This window comes from Halteromyces radiatus (assembly GCF_025201355.1).
Source record: "Halteromyces radiatus strain CBS 162.75 chromosome Unknown BX664scaffold_2, whole genome shotgun sequence".
Lineage (NCBI taxonomy): Eukaryota > Fungi > Mucoromycota > Mucoromycetes > Mucorales > Cunninghamellaceae > Halteromyces > Halteromyces radiatus.
The window spans coordinates 2,652,501-2,670,720 of NW_026251688.1; the positions used below are offsets into that span (position 1 = coordinate 2,652,501).

Genomic DNA, 18,220 nt, shown 5'->3' on the forward strand with positions numbered 1-18,220 from the left:
ATACTATGGATATGACACAACCGACTTCTCCTCCACCTTCTTTTTATCTTTCTTCTGAAAGTTCCAAAATGACTTTATGGTAAATAATAATAATAATAATTTATAAACTAATATTAATTATTTTTTTATTTAACTAGGATGGGTGATTTGGAACCTTGGATGGATGAACAATTCATAAGACAATTATGGATATCAAAAGGTGAAAATGTAGTGGTGAAGTTGATTCGAGATAAGCGTAATGGGTAAAGAATCAAAGAAAAAAAAATATAATCCTTTTTTTTTTTTTTTAAAGAGAAAAAGTCATTTATCTATTTGATATTTAGGAATAGTTTGGGTTATGCTTTTATTGGATTCACTTCAAGTATTTCGGCACAAAGAGCTTTGGCTACTGTTCATGGTACAAAAATGCCGAATTCTCAAAGACCTTTTCGACTTAATTGGGCTTCAGGTGGTGGTATTTTGGATAAAAAGTAAGTATAAAAAAAATATAATATTGATTTTTTATTTATTTATTTATTTATTTATGCTTATCTTTATATATATTTATGTAGAGAAGATCGTGCTCCCGAATATAGCTTATTTGTTGGCGATTTAAGTAGTGATGTTGATGAAACTTATCTCTTGGTAAAAAAAAAAAAAAAAAAAAAAGAAATGATATCAAAACAAAAAATAAATTCATCAAATCATATCTTTTTTTTTTTTTTTTGTAGGCTATGTTTCGACAAAGATATCCTTCTTGTCATTCTGCAAAAGTCATGACGGATCCTGTATCTGGTCTTTCTAGAGGTTATGGTTTTGTTCGGTTTCATGATCAACAAGAACAACAAGATGCTTTGGTGGAAATGAATGGTGTTTGCTGCGGTCAACGACCTGTTCGGATTTCATTGGCGACTCCTAAAGGTGGTGCTTCTTCCATTGGAAATACTTTTAATCATCATCATCATCAACAACAACAACAACGATATCAACACCTACAACAACAACAACAACAACAACAGCAACAGACTCAGCAGCAACATGCACGTTATTATCAGCTGGCACTTCAGGCACCTGCTCTTGTTCAACAACCAACTGATCCATCCAATACAACTGTATTTGTTGGTGGCCTATCAACTCCTCTTAGTGAAGATGAATTAAGACTTTACTTTGCTCCATATGGTGAAGTTACTTATGTCAAGATTCCCCCTGGAAAGGGTTGTGGATTTGTACAATATGTCTCACGTCAATCAGCAGAAATGGCAATCGAACGTATGAATGGTTTTCAAATTGGTCAATCTCGTATTCGTCTGTCTTGGGGTCGTTCACAAAATGATAAGGCTCATATTGCATCATCACCTCCACAACAACCACAACCTTCTTCATCAACGTCTTCTTTACCTAGTCTATCTTTTCAACAGCAATCCGATTATACTTATCCATATCAACAACAACAACAACAACAACAACAATCTAGTGTACTTCCTGCAGTCATCGATCCATATGATTCTTTTCCTTATACCTCTCCATCCATTCATCCGTCATCTTCTTCAAATCAACCAGTTTATTCATCATCTACTTCTCTTTTACCTAATGATCCAAGTCAGCATTCATATTTACGGTAATAATAATAATACATCAGATGATGAGATCATTCATTCATTCATTTTTTTTTATATATATACTTTTTATAGAAAAGCATCCCAGCCAATCAACAGCAATGGATATGATTCTAATATCATGATTTCACCTGTGTCATCCTCCACCAACCAACATTATTCGACAACAAGTAAGATGATACATCATGCATCCAGTCTTTCAACATCATCTCCTGGATTATATTCATTCCAATCATTATCACCTCCTTCCAGTAGCCGATTACCTCTTTTATTCTCACAACATGAAGATAATAATCAACAAGACACTTATTATAAAACAAGCAATGCCATGATGCCCTTATCTCCACCAGCACCATCTCTATTACAATCATCATTATCGTCATCATCAACATCATCGCATCAACCTCATCATCTTTTACAAGAATGGCCAACGACAACTACGCCTATTTGTACTCTAGCCACTTCCTCGTCCAATGTGGTCAATTCACCTACATCTAGTACTCATGAAACGAATCAATCACAACATCATTGGCGACGACTTGGGGGTATTTATGCTTGATCCTTATTCAAACTTTTATGTTGTTATATTCCATATTTATTATTGTCCTCCTCTATCCTCATATGTTTTTTTATTATTATTATTATTATTTTTTAGTTGGTACTCTTATCTCTTTTTACATAGTAGTTTAGATTCTTCTTATTCTTATTCTTTATTCTTGTTATCATCATCATCATCTTATTATCATTATTGTTATTATTATTTTTTTTGTTAGTTATTTTATCTATTATTCCCCTTCTTCCAATTTGTTGTGTTCTTGCCCTTTTCCTATTCATACATACATACATACTTTGCTTTGTTAACCCCTCTCTTCTCAATAAAACGAAATTTATATAGTCCCTTCAATGTTTTTTTTTGTTACAAAATTTCATTTACACTCCAAAAACGGGTTGCCAAAAACGGAATTGAATGCTGTGTAGCATTTTTTTTCCTTTTTTCTTTTTCTTTTTCCTTTTTCTTTTTTTTTTTTTTTTTGTCAACATCAATGAAACCCTTTTATTTTTCTTTTTATTTTTCCTAATATTGTCTCATTCTCTTATTGATTATTTTTTTTATCGTTTTCTATGGAACAACAAGAACAGAAGGTGGCCTTGATTACTGGCGTGAATTACCTTGGTGTTTCTTACGGTATAGCCAAACGGTTACTCGAATTATTTCAACAACAAGGACATTCTTCCTCATTGACTATTATATTTGCTAGCCGAAACTATACTCGTACTGCTGAAGTACGCGATTATTTATTACAAAGTCATCCATATGCTAACATTGATATTGTGGTACTTGATTTGAACTCGATTGATTCCATTTTAGCCTGTTGTCAAGTGATTCGAGAGAAGTAAGTGATTGCGAATATTGAAAACTAACACGTCTAATTATTATTATTATTATTATAGATATTCAAGAATTGATTATTTGTTTTTGAATGCAGGCTATTTACCTTCGTCGGGTATACGATGGAGTACACTTTTCTATATGCTTTGGAAAGATCCGATTGGTCTAGTAGAAACATCTGTAGCTACTATACAAGCATCCTTAGGAGAAGTCAATCAAGATAACATAGGAAAGGTATTTGCATGTAATGTATTTGGTCATTATGTTATGGTAAGTGATATTTGTTCTATACAGATAATTTTACTTATCTTATATATGTATATATAGATGCGTGAATTGGAATGTTTACTTACTAAAGGATCAGCTGGTACAAATAATGATAAAGGTGGTCGAGTGATTTGGACAAGTTCTTCCACTGCATTTAGTGAATGTTTTGATATTAATGACTGGCAAGGATTGAAATGGTAAATCATCAAAAAAAAAAAAATCAGTCCTATTTCTCATTCAAAATATTTTTTTTTTTGTGTTATTTTATTTTATCATAGCGAATTACCTTATGAATCATCTAAATGGGCATGTGATTTATTGGCAATAGCAAGTAATGAATACTTCTTACAACATCAACTGAATATTACGTCCTTCAGTGTATCACCAGGCGTTGTGGCTAGTGCAATTGGAAATTTACCTTTATGGCTTGTCTATTTTCGAAGTTTATTTCATTATGTGGTAATTTTTTTGCATGAAATAATAGATGATATCTCCTGATTATCTTTTATATATGATAGTTTCGATTGTGTGGAGTTGAATCTCAAAATATTACTGGTTATCGTGGATCTATTAGTGCTGTCTTTGTTGCTTTACAACCTCTGGACGTACTTAATACTATGTTAAGGTACACTTCAGCAACTAATCGTTGGGGAACTTCTTTTGTTAAACCGAAGGTATTGGATCATCTAGAATTGGAACAAGCTTATACTTTATTAGAACATTGTGAACATAGTTATCAAATTTTAGTTCGAAAAAGAAGAGAAAAATAATAATAATAATAATAATAATAATAATAATAATAATATTGTAGTATAATGATTATATATTTGAAATAAAAATTTGTTTTGCCTCTTTAATATTTGACAATGAATGAATATCATCATCATTTGATAATATTTATATAGTATTTGTTTAACGCGTAGATCAAAACAAGACAAAAATAGATTAAAGAAAAATACATGTGATCATCGGTCATCAAATTCATCCAACATCTTACTGTTAAAATGAGTTTGAATCATACCCTTACAAGACAAGAAGTTCAAAAAAAAAAAAAAAAAAAAAAGCGGCTCTTTTTTTTTTCGTTACATTTTCTCTTCTTCTTTTTCGTATTTTATTCATTCTTTTTTTTTATATTCTATACATATAGATCTATTTATATAAAACCATATATCCCCTTTGGTCATATTCCAATATATATATTTATACATATATATATATATATTTTTGACCTCATTCATATATTATACTATAGTTATTAGTAATGGAATACGTTGGAAAACTGGGAAGCCTTTTTACTTCGGTCCAAAGTTTTTATAATGATATCAATCCTGCGACTCTTAGTGGTGCTGTAGATATTGTCGTAGTTGAACAAAAAGATGGAGACTTGGCTTGTAGTCCTTTTCATGTAAGATTCGGTAAATTGTCTTTATTAATGCCTCAAGAAAAAAAAGTAAGTGCGTATAAAAAAAAAAAGTTATTTGAAAATGGTTTAACATCTTTTTTTTTTTCTTTAGATCGAAATTAAGGTGAATGGACAAGTTGTACCCTATTTGATGAAAGTAGGTGAAGCTGGTGAATCTTTTTTTGTCTTTGAAACAGAACATGAAGTACCTGAAGAATTCCAAACGTCACCTATTGTTGGTGCTGTTAATGAAAGCAAAGTTGACGAGGTAATAATAAAATCAAAAAAAAAGACTTCTTGTTATTTACTTTAAATATCAAAATAGGAACCTCCCTTTTTAGATATTGGTGAATCCAAAAATCAAGAAAATGGTAAAGAATTATAACAACAAGAAAAATCATTATGAAACTCATTTTTTATTTTTATTTTTATTTATTCTATTAGCTAAACAAAATATTTCTCAAGACAAGGATCAGTTTGAAGATGATGATACAAATATGAAACTACCATTACCTGCTGAATTACAATCTCCGAAGATGATCATTGAAGAACAAATGGATAAAGTTGTCACCAATATGGACCCTTATTCTACACATTTGCATCACCATTCACAACAAAAACAACAACAACAAGATGTTACTAGCAATTTGAACAAAGATATTGACAACTTGACTTTGGATTCTCAAAATAATATTAAAAAACCTGCTCCACAAAATGATGTTTATCCTATGGATGATGGATCCTCTTTACTGGAACGTGTTATACCAGAAGCTATCAGTACTACTACTATTGCAAAAGAAACTTTTATAGTACGACCTGCTAACGGTGATATATATAGCAAGATTATGGATGTATCTCATCGATCAGTACAAAAACGACACGATCAATCGTCATCATCATCAGAGCAAATAGAAGAAGATTCTTTACCTCTGGAGTCCACTTTTTCTCATCAACAATCGTTAAAATCACAGAAACAGCAAAAACATCAAGGGCAAGATGACTCTGAACCTCAAGAAGCTCATGGCCATAATGAATCTATTGTATTGGACATTGCTGGTTATAAAACAGATCAAAATGATTGGGAAGAAGCACATCGGCAACAAGTAGACAATCTGATTCTTTCAACATTAGAAGATGAAATGAAGGCTGATTTATCTAAAGATGGAACTGATGGTATTGCACGCGCAGAATCTCCTATATCGATGACCAAGAAGGATGATCTACCTCAAGTTACAACAATAACAACAACAGAGACAACATCAGAAAGCAATAACATATCAACTCGATTATGGGGATGGGGTAACTCTCGTAGAAAAGGTACAAACGAATCACAGGAATCATTGAAAAATAACAACAACAGCAACAACAACAACAATAATAATAATGATGAAGACGACGATATGGACGATGATGATAATGATGATGATTCAACTTCGATTGGCACCGACACCACAAAGGCTACTGATGTTTCTCAAACAACGACAATGGACGAACAAGGCAATAAACTTATTTATAATAACAACAATGATTCAACACCGTCAAAATACCAACTTGTTCCTGGCACCATTTATCGCATTGAAATGAGTTTATGCGGCCTCTCAGCTTTTGGATCCGATGAAAAAGAAAATAGTCAAGTATTTGAAGAACATCAGATCACCTATGATACCTTTATGCATAATCCGAATCTTCTTAATGACAAACGGCTGGTATTTCGTTATGAGCGTCGATATTATGCTGCTGGACATACTGGACCTTTGTTTACCTCCTTATTGTTGTACAAGAAGCCCTTGCAAGAAACTTCTATTGGCAAGAATGATCATCATCCATCTACTACTGGTTCTGGTTCGTCGGCTGGTAATGTGGAAGACAGTCGAGAATCCTATCTCTTTGGCAAAGGTTGGCGTCAATGGCTTAGTCGTTCTTCTGTGGCGGCTCCATCTACCTCGACTGATAGCTCAACTACTGATAAGTCTTCGTCCGAAATCAATACAGTAACAGCAAACATAACGGAAACAGCAAAAACAGCAACGGATGATGATAAGGATGGACATGATGATGTAACTACCACCTTTACAACAACTACGAAAACAACTACAGTTGGATGGAATGAAGTGCACAACCACGATGGTAAGAATGGTGATGATCTGACAAACTCAATGAACTTTGCACCTCGAAAGAACTACGCTAAAACGCTACGATTGACCTCGGAACAGCTCAAGCAATTAGGACTGAATAAAGGAGTCAATACGATTTCATTCTCTGTTACTTCAGCATACCAAGGAACAGCAACATGTGCGGCCAAGATATTTTACTGGGATTACGATATGCCGATTGTGATATCAGATATCGACGGAACCATTACAAAGTCAGATGCTCTTGGTCACGTCTTCACTATGATTGGCAAAGATTGGACTCATCATGGTGTAGCTAAACTATATACGGATATTTGCAATAATGGATACAAGATATTATATTTGACTAGTCGTGCGATTGGTCAAGCCGACTACACAAGGGATTATTTGAAGAAGGTGGAACAAGGGAATTATCAGCTGCCCGATGGACCGGTTATCATGTCACCAGATCGACTTTTCACTTCATTTCATCGTGAAGTCATTATGCGGAAGCCTGAAGTATTCAAAATGGCATGTTTAAAGGATATACAACGATTATTTGGCGGACGCGACCCATTTTATGCTGGATTTGGAAACCGAATGACAGATGCTATCTCTTATCGAAGTGTCAATGTACCTGCATCTCGTATTTTCACTATTGATCCTTATGGTGATATCAAGTTGGAACTTCTCAAAGGATTTACATCATCTTATATTCATCTGAATGATTTAGTAGATCAAATATTCCCTCCTGTGAATACCAAGACTACAACTACTGACGAAGAATATAATGATTGGAACTTTTGGAAACAACCTTTACCAGAAATCGAACTTCCTCTTGCCGTGACTGATACCAAGAAATCTCCTCCTACATCTCCCAAACCAAAACCCATCAAGCCTGATCTTTCCTCATTACCTACTGAAGCCGTCTTAACCTCTGAAAAACAACAAGGATCATCTCGTGGTAGTTTATTGCGTAGTTTAACCTCCATGTCATCAACATCATCAAGTTCTTTATTATCTGATACGAGTCTTCCTCCAAGGCGGCAATCACCTTCTCCTCCACCAAGTAATATTACATCTTATTTACCAACAACAACAACAGTGTCTGAAAGTAGCGTTGACAACAATACAATACCAACAATAACAACAACAACAACAGCAGCAGCATCAGCAGCAACAACAGCAGAAATAGTGCCAACAACAACAACAACAGTTGGAAATAGAAATCGTGTACACTCATTCACTTCTACTATACGACGATCTTCATTATTGCTTGGAACAATCCCACCATCAACCTCGACTCCAACTTCAGCTGAAACTTCAGTACAAGATGATGATACCATGAAACAAGATGATGGTGATGTTATTGATAAGGAAAAGAATCAAAATGAATTACGACCTGAAAGCCCAACATCTAGTGGATTGATGAATCATATATTATCGAACGGCATTGGTGGTGTACGGAACACGTTATCAAGAACGTTTGCTTATGGTCAAGATGGTGATGGTCAACAAACTGAAGGAGATCATTCAACCACAAAGGCAAAAGATGCATCAGCAAAAATACCAACGACTGGAGAAAAGAACCAACAAGAAGACGAAGATGATGAAGAATTTGATGCTTCATTGGATGATTTGGAACATGATATGGATGATATCCCTTTTATTTAGTCTCTTGGTTTTAGAATTTGTATTTTGGTTGTATTATTCAATAAAGATGGTTTTTTTTTTTTGACAGGGTGATAGATTGGGTAATAGGAAGAAACGAAGAGCTGTGTAACATCTTTGATTTCCATTGTAGTCTAGAAGCCGAGGATGATCTGCCGAATCAAGTGAAATTTCTGAAAAAAAAAAATGTCCTTACCACTTCAATGCTTCGTTTCAAAATATATAAAGCATTTCAATGTAGAAAAAAAAAATTTTTTTTTGGGTCACTCACATGATCATCCTCCCTTTTGGTCTGGATGATTTCAAGGTTTCCGAAAGATGTTTTTTTTTTAATCTGATGGTGAAGTTTCTTTTGCATAAAAAAGGACCACGTACACAAAGTAGTAAGATTTCATTGGTTCTTTGCTTGATTTCAACCTGCCTAAAAAAGAGATCACTCCTTATGATAAACATTTACTATTTTTTTTTTAGGCTTTCAGATTTTCCCATGCTATATGAACGTTTGATAGAAATACACATACATACATACTTTATATATATATTAAAAAAAAATGAAAATTAAAACATCTCGAGAAAGAAAAAAAAAAAAAGTGGCATATATATAAAAAAAAAATCAAACTTGGGGTTTTATTTGATTAAAATGATTGGAATTGAAATTGAACTAATAGATAAGAAGATAAGCACTATGTATAGGTTTGAGGAAAAAAAAAAAGAGACCATATATACAAAAAAGAAAAATTGTTAAGAAGAGGATTCATTCATCAAAAACCGAATTGAAGTTAGGAGAAAAGGTATCAGCAGTATGTTGATTGTTAGGATGATCCAAATCATCCAAGATGGATTGATTTTCATTATTGTACAAAGCATGGAAATGATCATGATGATGATCATTAGCTGTAGCCACTTGATTTACATCCGAGCTGTTGTTATTATTATTGTTGGTGGTGGTGGTGGTGGTGGTATATTTCATCATACTGGCACTGCTTCTTATGGCCCAAACGCGACTAATATTAATCAAAGATTGTTGACTTTTACTTAAAGAAGACATCAGCATCTGTGATTTTATATATAAGAGAGAAAGAGAAAAAAAAAAGAAAAAGAAGAAGAAAGAAGAAAGAAAGAAAAAGAAAACAAACAAGGAGAATCGTTTTTTTTTTTTTCATTTTCTTTTATATCTCCCTAGTTCCCTCAAAACATACCACCCCAAAAAAAGAAAAGTGCATAAACCAGCATCCCCCCCCCAAATTTGACCTCGGCATCCATTTGGAGTAAAGAAAATTCCCACACACACACAAAAAAAAAAAAAACAATTGCATCAACATAACCTTTCATTGGATGGTGGATTAACAATACACACAAATTGGTTTTTTTTTTTTTTATATTATTATTGGTAATCATCTATATTAAAAAATAAAAAAAAAAAATAAAAAATATAAGACTAAAAGGCCAATATCTATAATTATTGTTGTTCTTGTTGTTGTTGTTGTTTCCAGTTCAAATAGGTAACAGAATGGACTGGTGTTGATTTCAATGGAGCTACATTGATCGGTGGACTAGCAAACCATAAGATGGGACCATTCGGTTGACGTTTAAGTGATGATGCTAAAATACAAAAAAGTTAGAATCTAGACTCTTTTTGTTTCTGTTCTTGGTTTTAGTTTTTCTTTCTTTTTTTTTTTTTTTTTGATTGTTTTTTGTATACCGGTGTCATGTGGGATGGTTTCTAAAGACGTATTTTGAAACTGTTGTTGTTGTTGTTGTGGATATCCATTAGGTGGTTGTGTAGATTGTTGTATTGTTGTTGAAGGAGAATTATACATTAGTTAATACAGGGTATCTAATTAATAAAGAGAAAGAGAACGAAAAAAAAAAAAAATAAGGTGAAAGACTGAGACTCCGCTATCTATCACCTTATGATTAACAATGTGGAAAAAACATTCTTATTGAATCAGTTTGAGTTTCTGACTCTTTTATTAAAAAAAAAAAAAAAATCATTTTTTTTTATTATTATTTTCGTTTTTATTATATTCTTTTTTTTTTTTCTTTCCATGTCAGATACCAAACATATTCGAGAAAAAAGTAAGATTATATTAAAAAAAAATTATATTTGACAACTGATGACTATATTTAGGCACCGAGTTATTACAACATGCATTAAATAATAATGAAGCATTAGCCAAAGATATTGAACGAGCTATCTATAATATACATTCGAATCATATGAATACAGATTATAAAAATGCCATACGATCACACGTTTTGAATTTGAAAGATACATCGAATCCCTTATTAAAAGAAAATGTTCTTCAACGTGTCATTGACCCTGTAGAATTTGCTCATATGGTAATTTAAACTATGTAACCATGATATTATATTGATGATTTTTTTTTTTATTTCATATAAAAGGATGCTAATGCTATGGCCTCTTTGGATCGTCGTCAAACCAACGAAATCTTACGTCGTTCTTCACTTTTGGATTCCCTTGATACCGAACAAGTTCAACCTATGAAAAGAGATTTGGATGATCCTGATAGATATAATCGTTGAATAATAATAATAAAAAAAATGATTCACATTTTTTATATTTTATATATATATATGAGTGGCTTAAATACTAATAGTTCATTTCGTTTTGCCTGACAGCGGCAGTTGAAAGCAATGTTCCTCCAAAAAAAAAAAAAAAAAAAAACCTTCTCTTTTCTTTCTTTCTAATTTTTTATTTTTTTTTTTTAATCACGATGGGCAAAAAACATACAGCACAAACATTATTAGATGTTGACGATTTCGAAATTCAAGAACATCAAAAATATGCACGATCATTAGGCCCTCGTGGTAATCATCAACATGAAGTCGAGTTTTTAGATGGATCAAAAAAGTTGGTGACCATGCCACCTCGTTTCCGTAATCTAGTGTGGGTCAAGCGAGGTAAAAAAAAAACAAGATATATATATATATATATATATTCTTTACGATTAATGATGACTCTTCTTATTTTTCAACATAGGTCATTTTGTGGTAGTAGATCCTTCCTTGGGAACTGTGTCTGAAAAAGTAGGTGGTGAAATTGTTCAAGTTTTATTCCCAAAACATATCAAATCCTTACAACAAGCTGGCAAATGGTAAATATATATATTATAGAATGATGTCATTTACTGTTTGATTTTTCTTAGGCCAACTGCATTCTCTCAAAACACTAGTAATGACCAGGACAAGAACGAAGAACAAGGATTGGACAGAAATAACTATAGTGATGATGATGAGGATGATGATCTTTTTGTCAACAACAATCGACCTGTGATGTCTGAAAGCGAATCCAGTAGCGATGAAGAGTAGATAACAAGTAATTCACGATAGTTGATCCCACTATTCCTGTTTTTTGGTCTTCCTCCTTTTTTTTTTTTTTTGATTCTACCTAGTTTATTCATAGACATACCCAATCTTACATTAATCATCATCACCATACAACGTTATTTAGATAAGTGTCATTATTTCGACCTCTCTGCAATTGTATATACTTTTTTTACAATAAAAATTTATTTTTTTTTTCCTGCGCATATTGGCGATGATCATCTCACGGTATAAAATATTCAGGGACAATTCGATGATGGATTGTTGATGATTGATCATTATACAGGGAATTCTTATTCTCGTCCCTTTCGGTTTCTTGTTTTTTGAGAGCCCCAATTTAGCCAACAAAATTACTTTTACCTCTGTTTTCGATCCACAGTTGTATACTTTTGCAACTCACTCAAAAAAAAAAAAAGATCATCATCACACCATATTTGAACTAAACATATATGAAAACATACTCTTTCAATTGTATTAATACCTTACCTCCCAATTGATACATTAAATTAAAAATAAAAAAGTCAATATCGTCATCCTTCATCCAATAATGATCATCATGCAATAAAATTTTCACCATTGGATTCCTTTCTAAAAAATAGCTTAGTATGGTCTAATACCATTTTATTGCTTATCTTGCCATCTAATAGTGCAATCATCACCAAAGCATTTCATCGATTTTTCCAAAAATTGCCTGATGATCCCTCGACGATTTATTTTTACAGCTAAAATTTGGCTGAGGAGTTCCAAATTTTTGGCTGTAAAAATCCAAAAATGTTCAAAAAAAAAAAGCAAGGTGAGTGCCTTTAATTCCCGTGTTTAAATCTATCACCATATTGTATAAGTACGATTAACAAAAGACGTGTATGTTATCTATGATTACTTCTTTTGTTAGTGAATCAAAAAGATAACTTGTTGATAATGTGTAGAAAATAAAAAAAAAAAGAGTCATTTGACACCTAACCTTACGCTAAAAAGAAATCTTCAAATCCCCATTTTAAACCTTCAGTCATACCATAAAAGCACTACTAATAAAACATGTGTATTTCATCTATGGCTATCTTTTTTTTTTATCAGGTTACCAGTGTCTATTTATTTTCATCTCATCATCATCCCATATCATATATCATCCCATATCATATATCATCACGTGTCTCCCATCATCATCCAATGTCATTCCAATCATCCGTTCATCCCATCATTTTCTTTTAAAAAAAAAATGCCGATCATTTTATTACAAAAGGATTTGCAATAACAATGGTAATAATAGTAATAATGATAATAAAATTAATAATAAAAAGGGTAAAAAGAAGAAGATATAAAGGCATGGAGAATATCATAAAAAAAAAAAGGAAGAGACCATAAAAAAAAAAAAGGGGGAAACATCTGACTAGATTTCTTGGCGAAAGAGGAAAGACTGTACAAAGAACCAATCACCCATAACGACAGCCAACATGGAATAAAGAATGGAAGAGAATAATAAAAGTAAGGCCATGGTCAAATTCAGACGAGCCCACCAGGCTTCATAGGGATTACTACTGGAAGCACAACAACAGGCACCAAGTACCCAGAACGGAGGACAGAACCAACCCAAGATAAAGATAATGGCACCTATAGGAAATCGACGATGAACTATTGGTTGTTGTTGTTGAATATAGATGGTATGGAACCCACCAGGTTGACTATGACGAACACTACCATAATGTGAAACGTATGGAGGTTGCAGTGGAGTAGTGGAATGAGGATGATATAAACCCGGTGGTGGTGGATGATGGATATATGGTTGCGGCGTGGGGAATGAGACTCTTTGATCAACTGGAGGTAATTGTTGAGGAATAGAAGGGTATAAGGAAGGTGCTGATGGTTGAGCATCACTTACACACGAAGGATTGTAGCTTGGGACATCATTATAACTAGTATGGCTGTTGCGGCTATGGTCGGTAACGGTGTATGGTGGTGGTAAATCACTATTGTTGCTGTTATCGTTCGTCGTAGCACTACTACTATGTTGTTGTTGGATAGAGGATTTATCCAATGGCATTGAAGAGATAACAAACAATATTAAAAGTAAAGGAAGAGAAGGAAAATAATAAAAAAAAAAAGGTGCGCCGGAGCCAAAAAAAAAAAAAAAAAAAAAAATGAAACGGAAAAGGGCAAAAAAAAAAAAAAAAAAAGGTTCCATATTTAGGTATCACTTTTTATTGATATATATACAAAAAAAAACTCTATTATCATCATTATCCACGACATAAGAAAAAAAAACCTATAGATTAAACTACATATCATCTTCATCCACGGCTAAAGTATCATAGGCATAATTATTCAAAGGATAATGCCATCCATTCCCCAGACTAAATAAAATAAAAACGTAAGACTTAATCCAAACATCGTGATTTTTCTTGTACTTACGGTGCACCAATAGGAAGGAACCAAGTCATGGGTGATCGTCCAAGAACTTGTTCAATATTTGATCTAACGAATAGAAGAATAATATATGTATATATGAAATTATATCAGTTCACTCTATCGCCTTTTTTTTTTTTTTTTTTTTTTTTTACCTTGTCCCTAGATCCCATGGATTAAAGTATTTGCTGCGCATGATATCCATCATCTGATGCCGTCCATTACGTCGTCGTTGTCTTGATCCTAATCGATAGTTAGCCTTTTCATAAAATTCAATAGTGGTTCGATTTTTGCAAAGTTGACGTGTATGAAAGAGACTGAATGGAATTAAAAACAGTCCAAATACGGCAGAGACAAAACATAAGAACAACCAGTTGAAATCGATCGCCAGTATTCCCTATATGATGAAAACCTACCATAAATACTTTTTCCTTTTTTTTTTTTTTTTTTTTTTACCATAGGTTGCTGCATAATAGCTATGGTAGGTGGTAACGTAGTGGCAAATACATAGATGCAAAATAAAGAACCATAAACAATAAAGAGATAAAAGAACTTGTAATTATAAAATCCTACACAATTGTTGATCCAAGGGCAATGACTACAAAAAAAAAAAAAAGATCAATGGGGAAAGCTAAATTAAAATGAATGCGCTCATATCATCTGTCTGTTCTACTTACTGATCCATTTTCAAGATACACCTAAAAGTAAATAGATAAAGCAAGAATAAGTTTCCATTATTAGTCATATTAAACTAAAGATCATCCTATTTCTCTTCTATTTGCTTGAATTACCTTTTACAAGTACGACAATGGTGACTTCGATCATATTTATCCATTTTGCATTTCTGACAGTATCGTTTAGCGCCATCGCGTTTAACAGTAATGGAAGAATGGGTAGTACGACGGGTACTGCTACTGTTGTTGTTGTTGTTATTATTATTATTAGTATTATCAATAGGAAGGATGGCAGGACTATCAACATTGTTATCAGATAAGTGGGTTGAATTCGTTTCGATTTCTGAATGGTGGTGAGTAGAAGGTGGTTGGCTTTGTAGTAGTTGAACATATTCACTGTCTTGGTATCCTTGTTCAACATCCGCTACTAGTTCCTCCTTCTTGGCAGCCTTGAAGATATAAATAGAAAGAATAAGTCTCGTATAGCCCTTCAGTTTTATGGTGATCATAATTCAAAATAATTCCTGTTTTGAGACTTACATCGATCGTATTACCTGGTGAGGTCCGTGATGCCTTGTAAAAACACCATAAAGCCAAGAAAAAGAATGGTTCAAAGAATAGAATGTAAAGACAACCTAAATATAACGAAGAGAAAGAAAAAGGAGTATGTTTGTCAAATAAGTGAGGAAGAGAGCTGTAATAGAGACATGCGCCGGTTTTTTTTTTTTTTTTTTGTACCTTGTGTAATTGCATCGTTTTGAATCAAATACAAACATAACCGGAAATGATATGCCCAAAATGCCCAAGTAAAGATACCTAATAGTAACACAACGGGTGAAGCATTAAGAGTAAATGTACAGCATGCTTGTACTTTTCTAAGAAAGTGAGTTCCCATAAAATAACGTTTTCAAAATAAAAAAAAAATGAAAAAAGAAAAAGAATTAAAAAAAAAAAAAAAGAAAAACAAAATTAAGAAAAATTTAAAAAAGTGAAAAGCGATACATACGAGGCGGTAATTCAAGTTTACTCAATATCAATAAGAGACCCCTTGAAATTGATCATCCATGGTAATAAAATGAAGAATAGTTTTTTAAGGTATACATGTCAATGGATAAATAATATCTAACTAAAGACTAAAAATGATAAAGTAGAATGATGAATGCTGTATAACTAATAATATATGATATATAAGAATCTATGAGGTAGCTTGTAATTCTTTTTCTTGTTGTCTTGCCAATTTCTTCATTCGCCAAGTATTCGCCTTGAATTGGACCAGAATCAAATTGAGTGTGAATATCACTAGAGCACTTCCTAACATAGTAAACATAGGACCAGGACCCATTGCCGACATTAAACTTGAAGATACCAGTGAACCAATCCCTGCCATTATATACCGAGCGAAATTGTTGCAAGCTGTGACCGAGGCACCCCGTTTTCGAAAACAATCCACCATATATGCTGATAATGTTACATTGGGTACCATCAATGCAATACCAATAAAGAACTGACAGACCACACCATAAGCCCAATGCACATTTTCTTGTACACACCAACCATATCCAATCATAGCAAAAAGATTTAATAGAATGGCTCCATAGAATTGAATACCACCAAGTCGCATTTCAGGATAAGGCTGATCATCACTGTTGTTTTCTTGTAATTTGATCACTTCTCGATTGTATTTTCTATCAGACATCCTTCCACCAAGAATACCTCCAATCATGCAACCTACCGCGTTGGGAAGATAACATAAACCCGCTGTACCTGAATCCATACCATATTGAGATTCATAAGTTCTTGAAAAAGTAGTACTGACAATATAAAGGGCAAAGAATCTAAAAAAAAAAAAAAAAAGAAAACTGGAATCAATACTAAATATCAAAAAAAAAAAAAAAGAAAGAGAACTTACAAGACACCAACAAAGGTAACAGTAAGTGCAATGTTCAAGTTCAACAAGAGATTCAAAGCTTCCAAAGGATTAATTCTATTTTTCATTCTATTTTTCTTCTTTTGTTGTTGTCCTTTTTCTTGAGGATTAAGAGTAGGTATCACCGTAGGTCGCCATGTTTCTGGTAAGAAGAAAAAGATGGCAAGAAAAACACAAAAATTGAAAATTGCCAAAAAATAAAAAGTAGCGCGGAATCCAAAACCAATGTTTAAATAACCCCCAATGATAGGCCTATCAAAAAAGGAAAAAAAGAAATTAGTATTGTTGAATCTTTTTTTTTTTTTTTCATCTTACCCTAAAGCAGGTCCAAGGAGTGGACCACAGGTATACCAAGCAAAAGCACGACCTCTTTCATGAGCTTCATAAATATCAGCCAAAGTACCAGCACCCATAGACATAACAGAAGAAGAACCAATCGCACTGAATGCACGGAAAATAATGAGCATAGTGATGTTCACAGAAAGAGCACAACATATAGACCCTGTTACAGAGATCATAAAGGATGTCAAGTAGATCTTGCGTCTTCCTACCCTATCACCAGCAGAGGCCCAAAGTAATGGCTAGAACAAGATAAATGATTAATGACCAGTTACAAGTGATGATACGATGGGATGATGATACGATGGGATGATGATATGGTGGGATGATGATGGGATGGGATGATGAATGGATAAGTACTTACAAAAAAAGCTGTGAAGAAGGTAAAGATGGAGACTGAAAAAAAAAAAAAGGTTATGTTACCAATATCTTTATAAGTGTTGCAAAAGTTGTTCATTAATAGAAGTAACCACTTACTAGATGCATTCATAGCGGTATCTGAGGCATTGAAGGCCTTTTCCATATCGATGAGAGCAGGGTACTACGAATAAATAATAATTGAAGGATGCATTAGTATTTGAAAGAGAAAAAAAAAAAATCGGAGTGACAAAAGACTAAAGAAAGAACTTACATAGATGGTGGAAGCCAAGGGAGATCTAAGAATCAAACAGATAAAAAGGAGTGATTAGATTTTCCATGTCTCTATAACATCATAATTGAATATTACGCAGCACCGGCAGTAGCAACAATAGCCAAGATCATTGTCTTTTTTCGAAAAGAAAAAGTACGAGGATCAACCAAATCTTTTCTTGATGATGATTGTCGCTGTAAAAATAATCGTTTCCACCAAGCAATATTTGATATTGGTGGTGATGATGATGATGATGATGATAATATTGACAGATGATTATTGGTTGTGATTCTTTCTGTTTGAATAATAGACTGCTTTCCATCTTGATTAGTGTGGATAGTTGCATCTGAAGCAATAGTGTTTGCTCTTTCTAAATCAACAGTTGATTGGATAGAACGTTGATGATGTTCGTCTTCTTCGTCTGAATCATGATGATCAATAGTCTCCATAATATGAGAAATCATT

The 18,220-nt window shown here is 33.1% G+C and overlaps 9 protein-coding genes across 9 annotated transcripts; 5 read left to right on the forward strand and 4 right to left on the reverse strand.

Moving 5' to 3' along the window:
• Positions 1–5: 5 nt before the first annotated feature.
• BX664DRAFT_364187 (uncharacterized protein) lies at positions 6–1,601 on the forward strand (the record flags this gene model as incomplete). The annotated part of the gene is made up of 6 exons (XM_051548413.1): positions 6–79; positions 138–242; positions 324–470; positions 552–624; positions 711–1,366; positions 1,580–1,601. The coding sequence occupies 6 exons, from the start codon at positions 6–8 to the stop codon at positions 1,599–1,601; spliced, it is 1,077 nt and encodes a 358-aa protein (XP_051403383.1).
• A 1,017-nt stretch (positions 1,602–2,618) lies between these two features.
• Positions 2,619–4,057, forward strand: BX664DRAFT_325661 (uncharacterized protein). The gene is made up of 5 exons (XM_051544071.1): positions 2,619–2,989; positions 3,048–3,255; positions 3,313–3,449; positions 3,531–3,711; positions 3,771–4,057. Exons 1-5 carry the CDS (start codon positions 2,718–2,720, stop codon positions 4,020–4,022), a joined length of 1,050 nt encoding a protein of 349 aa, XP_051403384.1. The 5' UTR covers positions 2,619–2,717; the 3' UTR covers positions 4,023–4,057.
• A 276-nt stretch (positions 4,058–4,333) lies between these two features.
• BX664DRAFT_73759 (Lipin/Ned1/Smp2-domain-containing protein) lies at positions 4,334–7,790 on the forward strand. The gene is made up of 5 exons (XM_051549722.1): positions 4,334–4,702; positions 4,767–4,922; positions 4,980–5,025; positions 5,099–7,655; positions 7,718–7,790. Exons 1-5 carry the CDS (start codon positions 4,514–4,516, stop codon positions 7,731–7,733), a joined length of 2,964 nt encoding a protein of 987 aa, XP_051403385.1. The 5' UTR covers positions 4,334–4,513; the 3' UTR covers positions 7,734–7,790.
• Positions 7,791–10,478: 2,688 nt separating this feature from the next.
• On the forward strand, positions 10,479–11,009 carry BX664DRAFT_356417 (transcription factor S-II, central domain-containing protein). Its single transcript, XM_051547883.1, has 3 exons — positions 10,479–10,515; positions 10,568–10,779; positions 10,843–11,009. The coding sequence occupies exons 1-3, from the start codon at positions 10,485–10,487 to the stop codon at positions 10,981–10,983; spliced, it is 384 nt and encodes a 127-aa protein (XP_051403386.1). The 5' UTR covers positions 10,479–10,484; the 3' UTR covers positions 10,984–11,009.
• A 147-nt stretch (positions 11,010–11,156) lies between these two features.
• BX664DRAFT_325669 (uncharacterized protein) lies at positions 11,157–12,086 on the forward strand. The gene is made up of 3 exons (XM_051544072.1): positions 11,157–11,361; positions 11,441–11,555; positions 11,607–12,086. Exons 1-3 carry the CDS (start codon positions 11,175–11,177, stop codon positions 11,767–11,769), a joined length of 465 nt encoding a protein of 154 aa, XP_051403387.1. The 5' UTR covers positions 11,157–11,174; the 3' UTR covers positions 11,770–12,086.
• Positions 12,087–12,981: 895 nt separating this feature from the next.
• BX664DRAFT_325670 (uncharacterized protein) lies at positions 12,982–13,889 on the reverse strand. The gene has a single exon (XM_051544073.1). It carries the CDS (start codon positions 13,820–13,822, stop codon positions 13,172–13,174), a length of 651 nt encoding a protein of 216 aa, XP_051403388.1. The 5' UTR covers positions 13,823–13,889; the 3' UTR covers positions 12,982–13,171.
• A 63-nt stretch (positions 13,890–13,952) lies between these two features.
• BX664DRAFT_325672 (DHHC palmitoyltransferase-domain-containing protein) lies at positions 13,953–15,125 on the reverse strand. The gene is made up of 6 exons (XM_051544074.1): positions 14,976–15,125; positions 14,862–14,882; positions 14,641–14,782; positions 14,340–14,581; positions 14,191–14,253; positions 13,953–14,132 (listed from the first exon to the last, which is right to left on the reverse strand). The coding sequence occupies exons 1-6, from the start codon at positions 15,017–15,019 to the stop codon at positions 14,057–14,059; spliced, it is 588 nt and encodes a 195-aa protein (XP_051403389.1). The 5' UTR covers positions 15,020–15,125; the 3' UTR covers positions 13,953–14,056.
• Positions 15,104–15,811, reverse strand: BX664DRAFT_325674 (uncharacterized protein). Its single transcript, XM_051544075.1, has 2 exons — positions 15,597–15,811; positions 15,104–15,493 (listed from the first exon to the last, which is right to left on the reverse strand). Exons 1-2 carry the CDS (start codon positions 15,751–15,753, stop codon positions 15,273–15,275), a joined length of 378 nt encoding a protein of 125 aa, XP_051403390.1. The 5' UTR covers positions 15,754–15,811; the 3' UTR covers positions 15,104–15,272.
• Positions 15,812–16,053: 242 nt separating this feature from the next.
• Positions 16,054–18,204, reverse strand: BX664DRAFT_257902 (major facilitator superfamily domain-containing protein; the record flags this gene model as incomplete). The annotated part of the gene is made up of 7 exons (XM_051540529.1): positions 16,054–16,654; positions 16,768–17,037; positions 17,101–17,366; positions 17,489–17,520; positions 17,602–17,665; positions 17,756–17,780; positions 17,852–18,204. 7 exons carry the CDS (start codon positions 18,202–18,204, stop codon positions 16,054–16,056), a joined length of 1,611 nt encoding a protein of 536 aa, XP_051403391.1.
• Between the last annotated feature and the right edge of the window lie 16 nt (positions 18,205–18,220).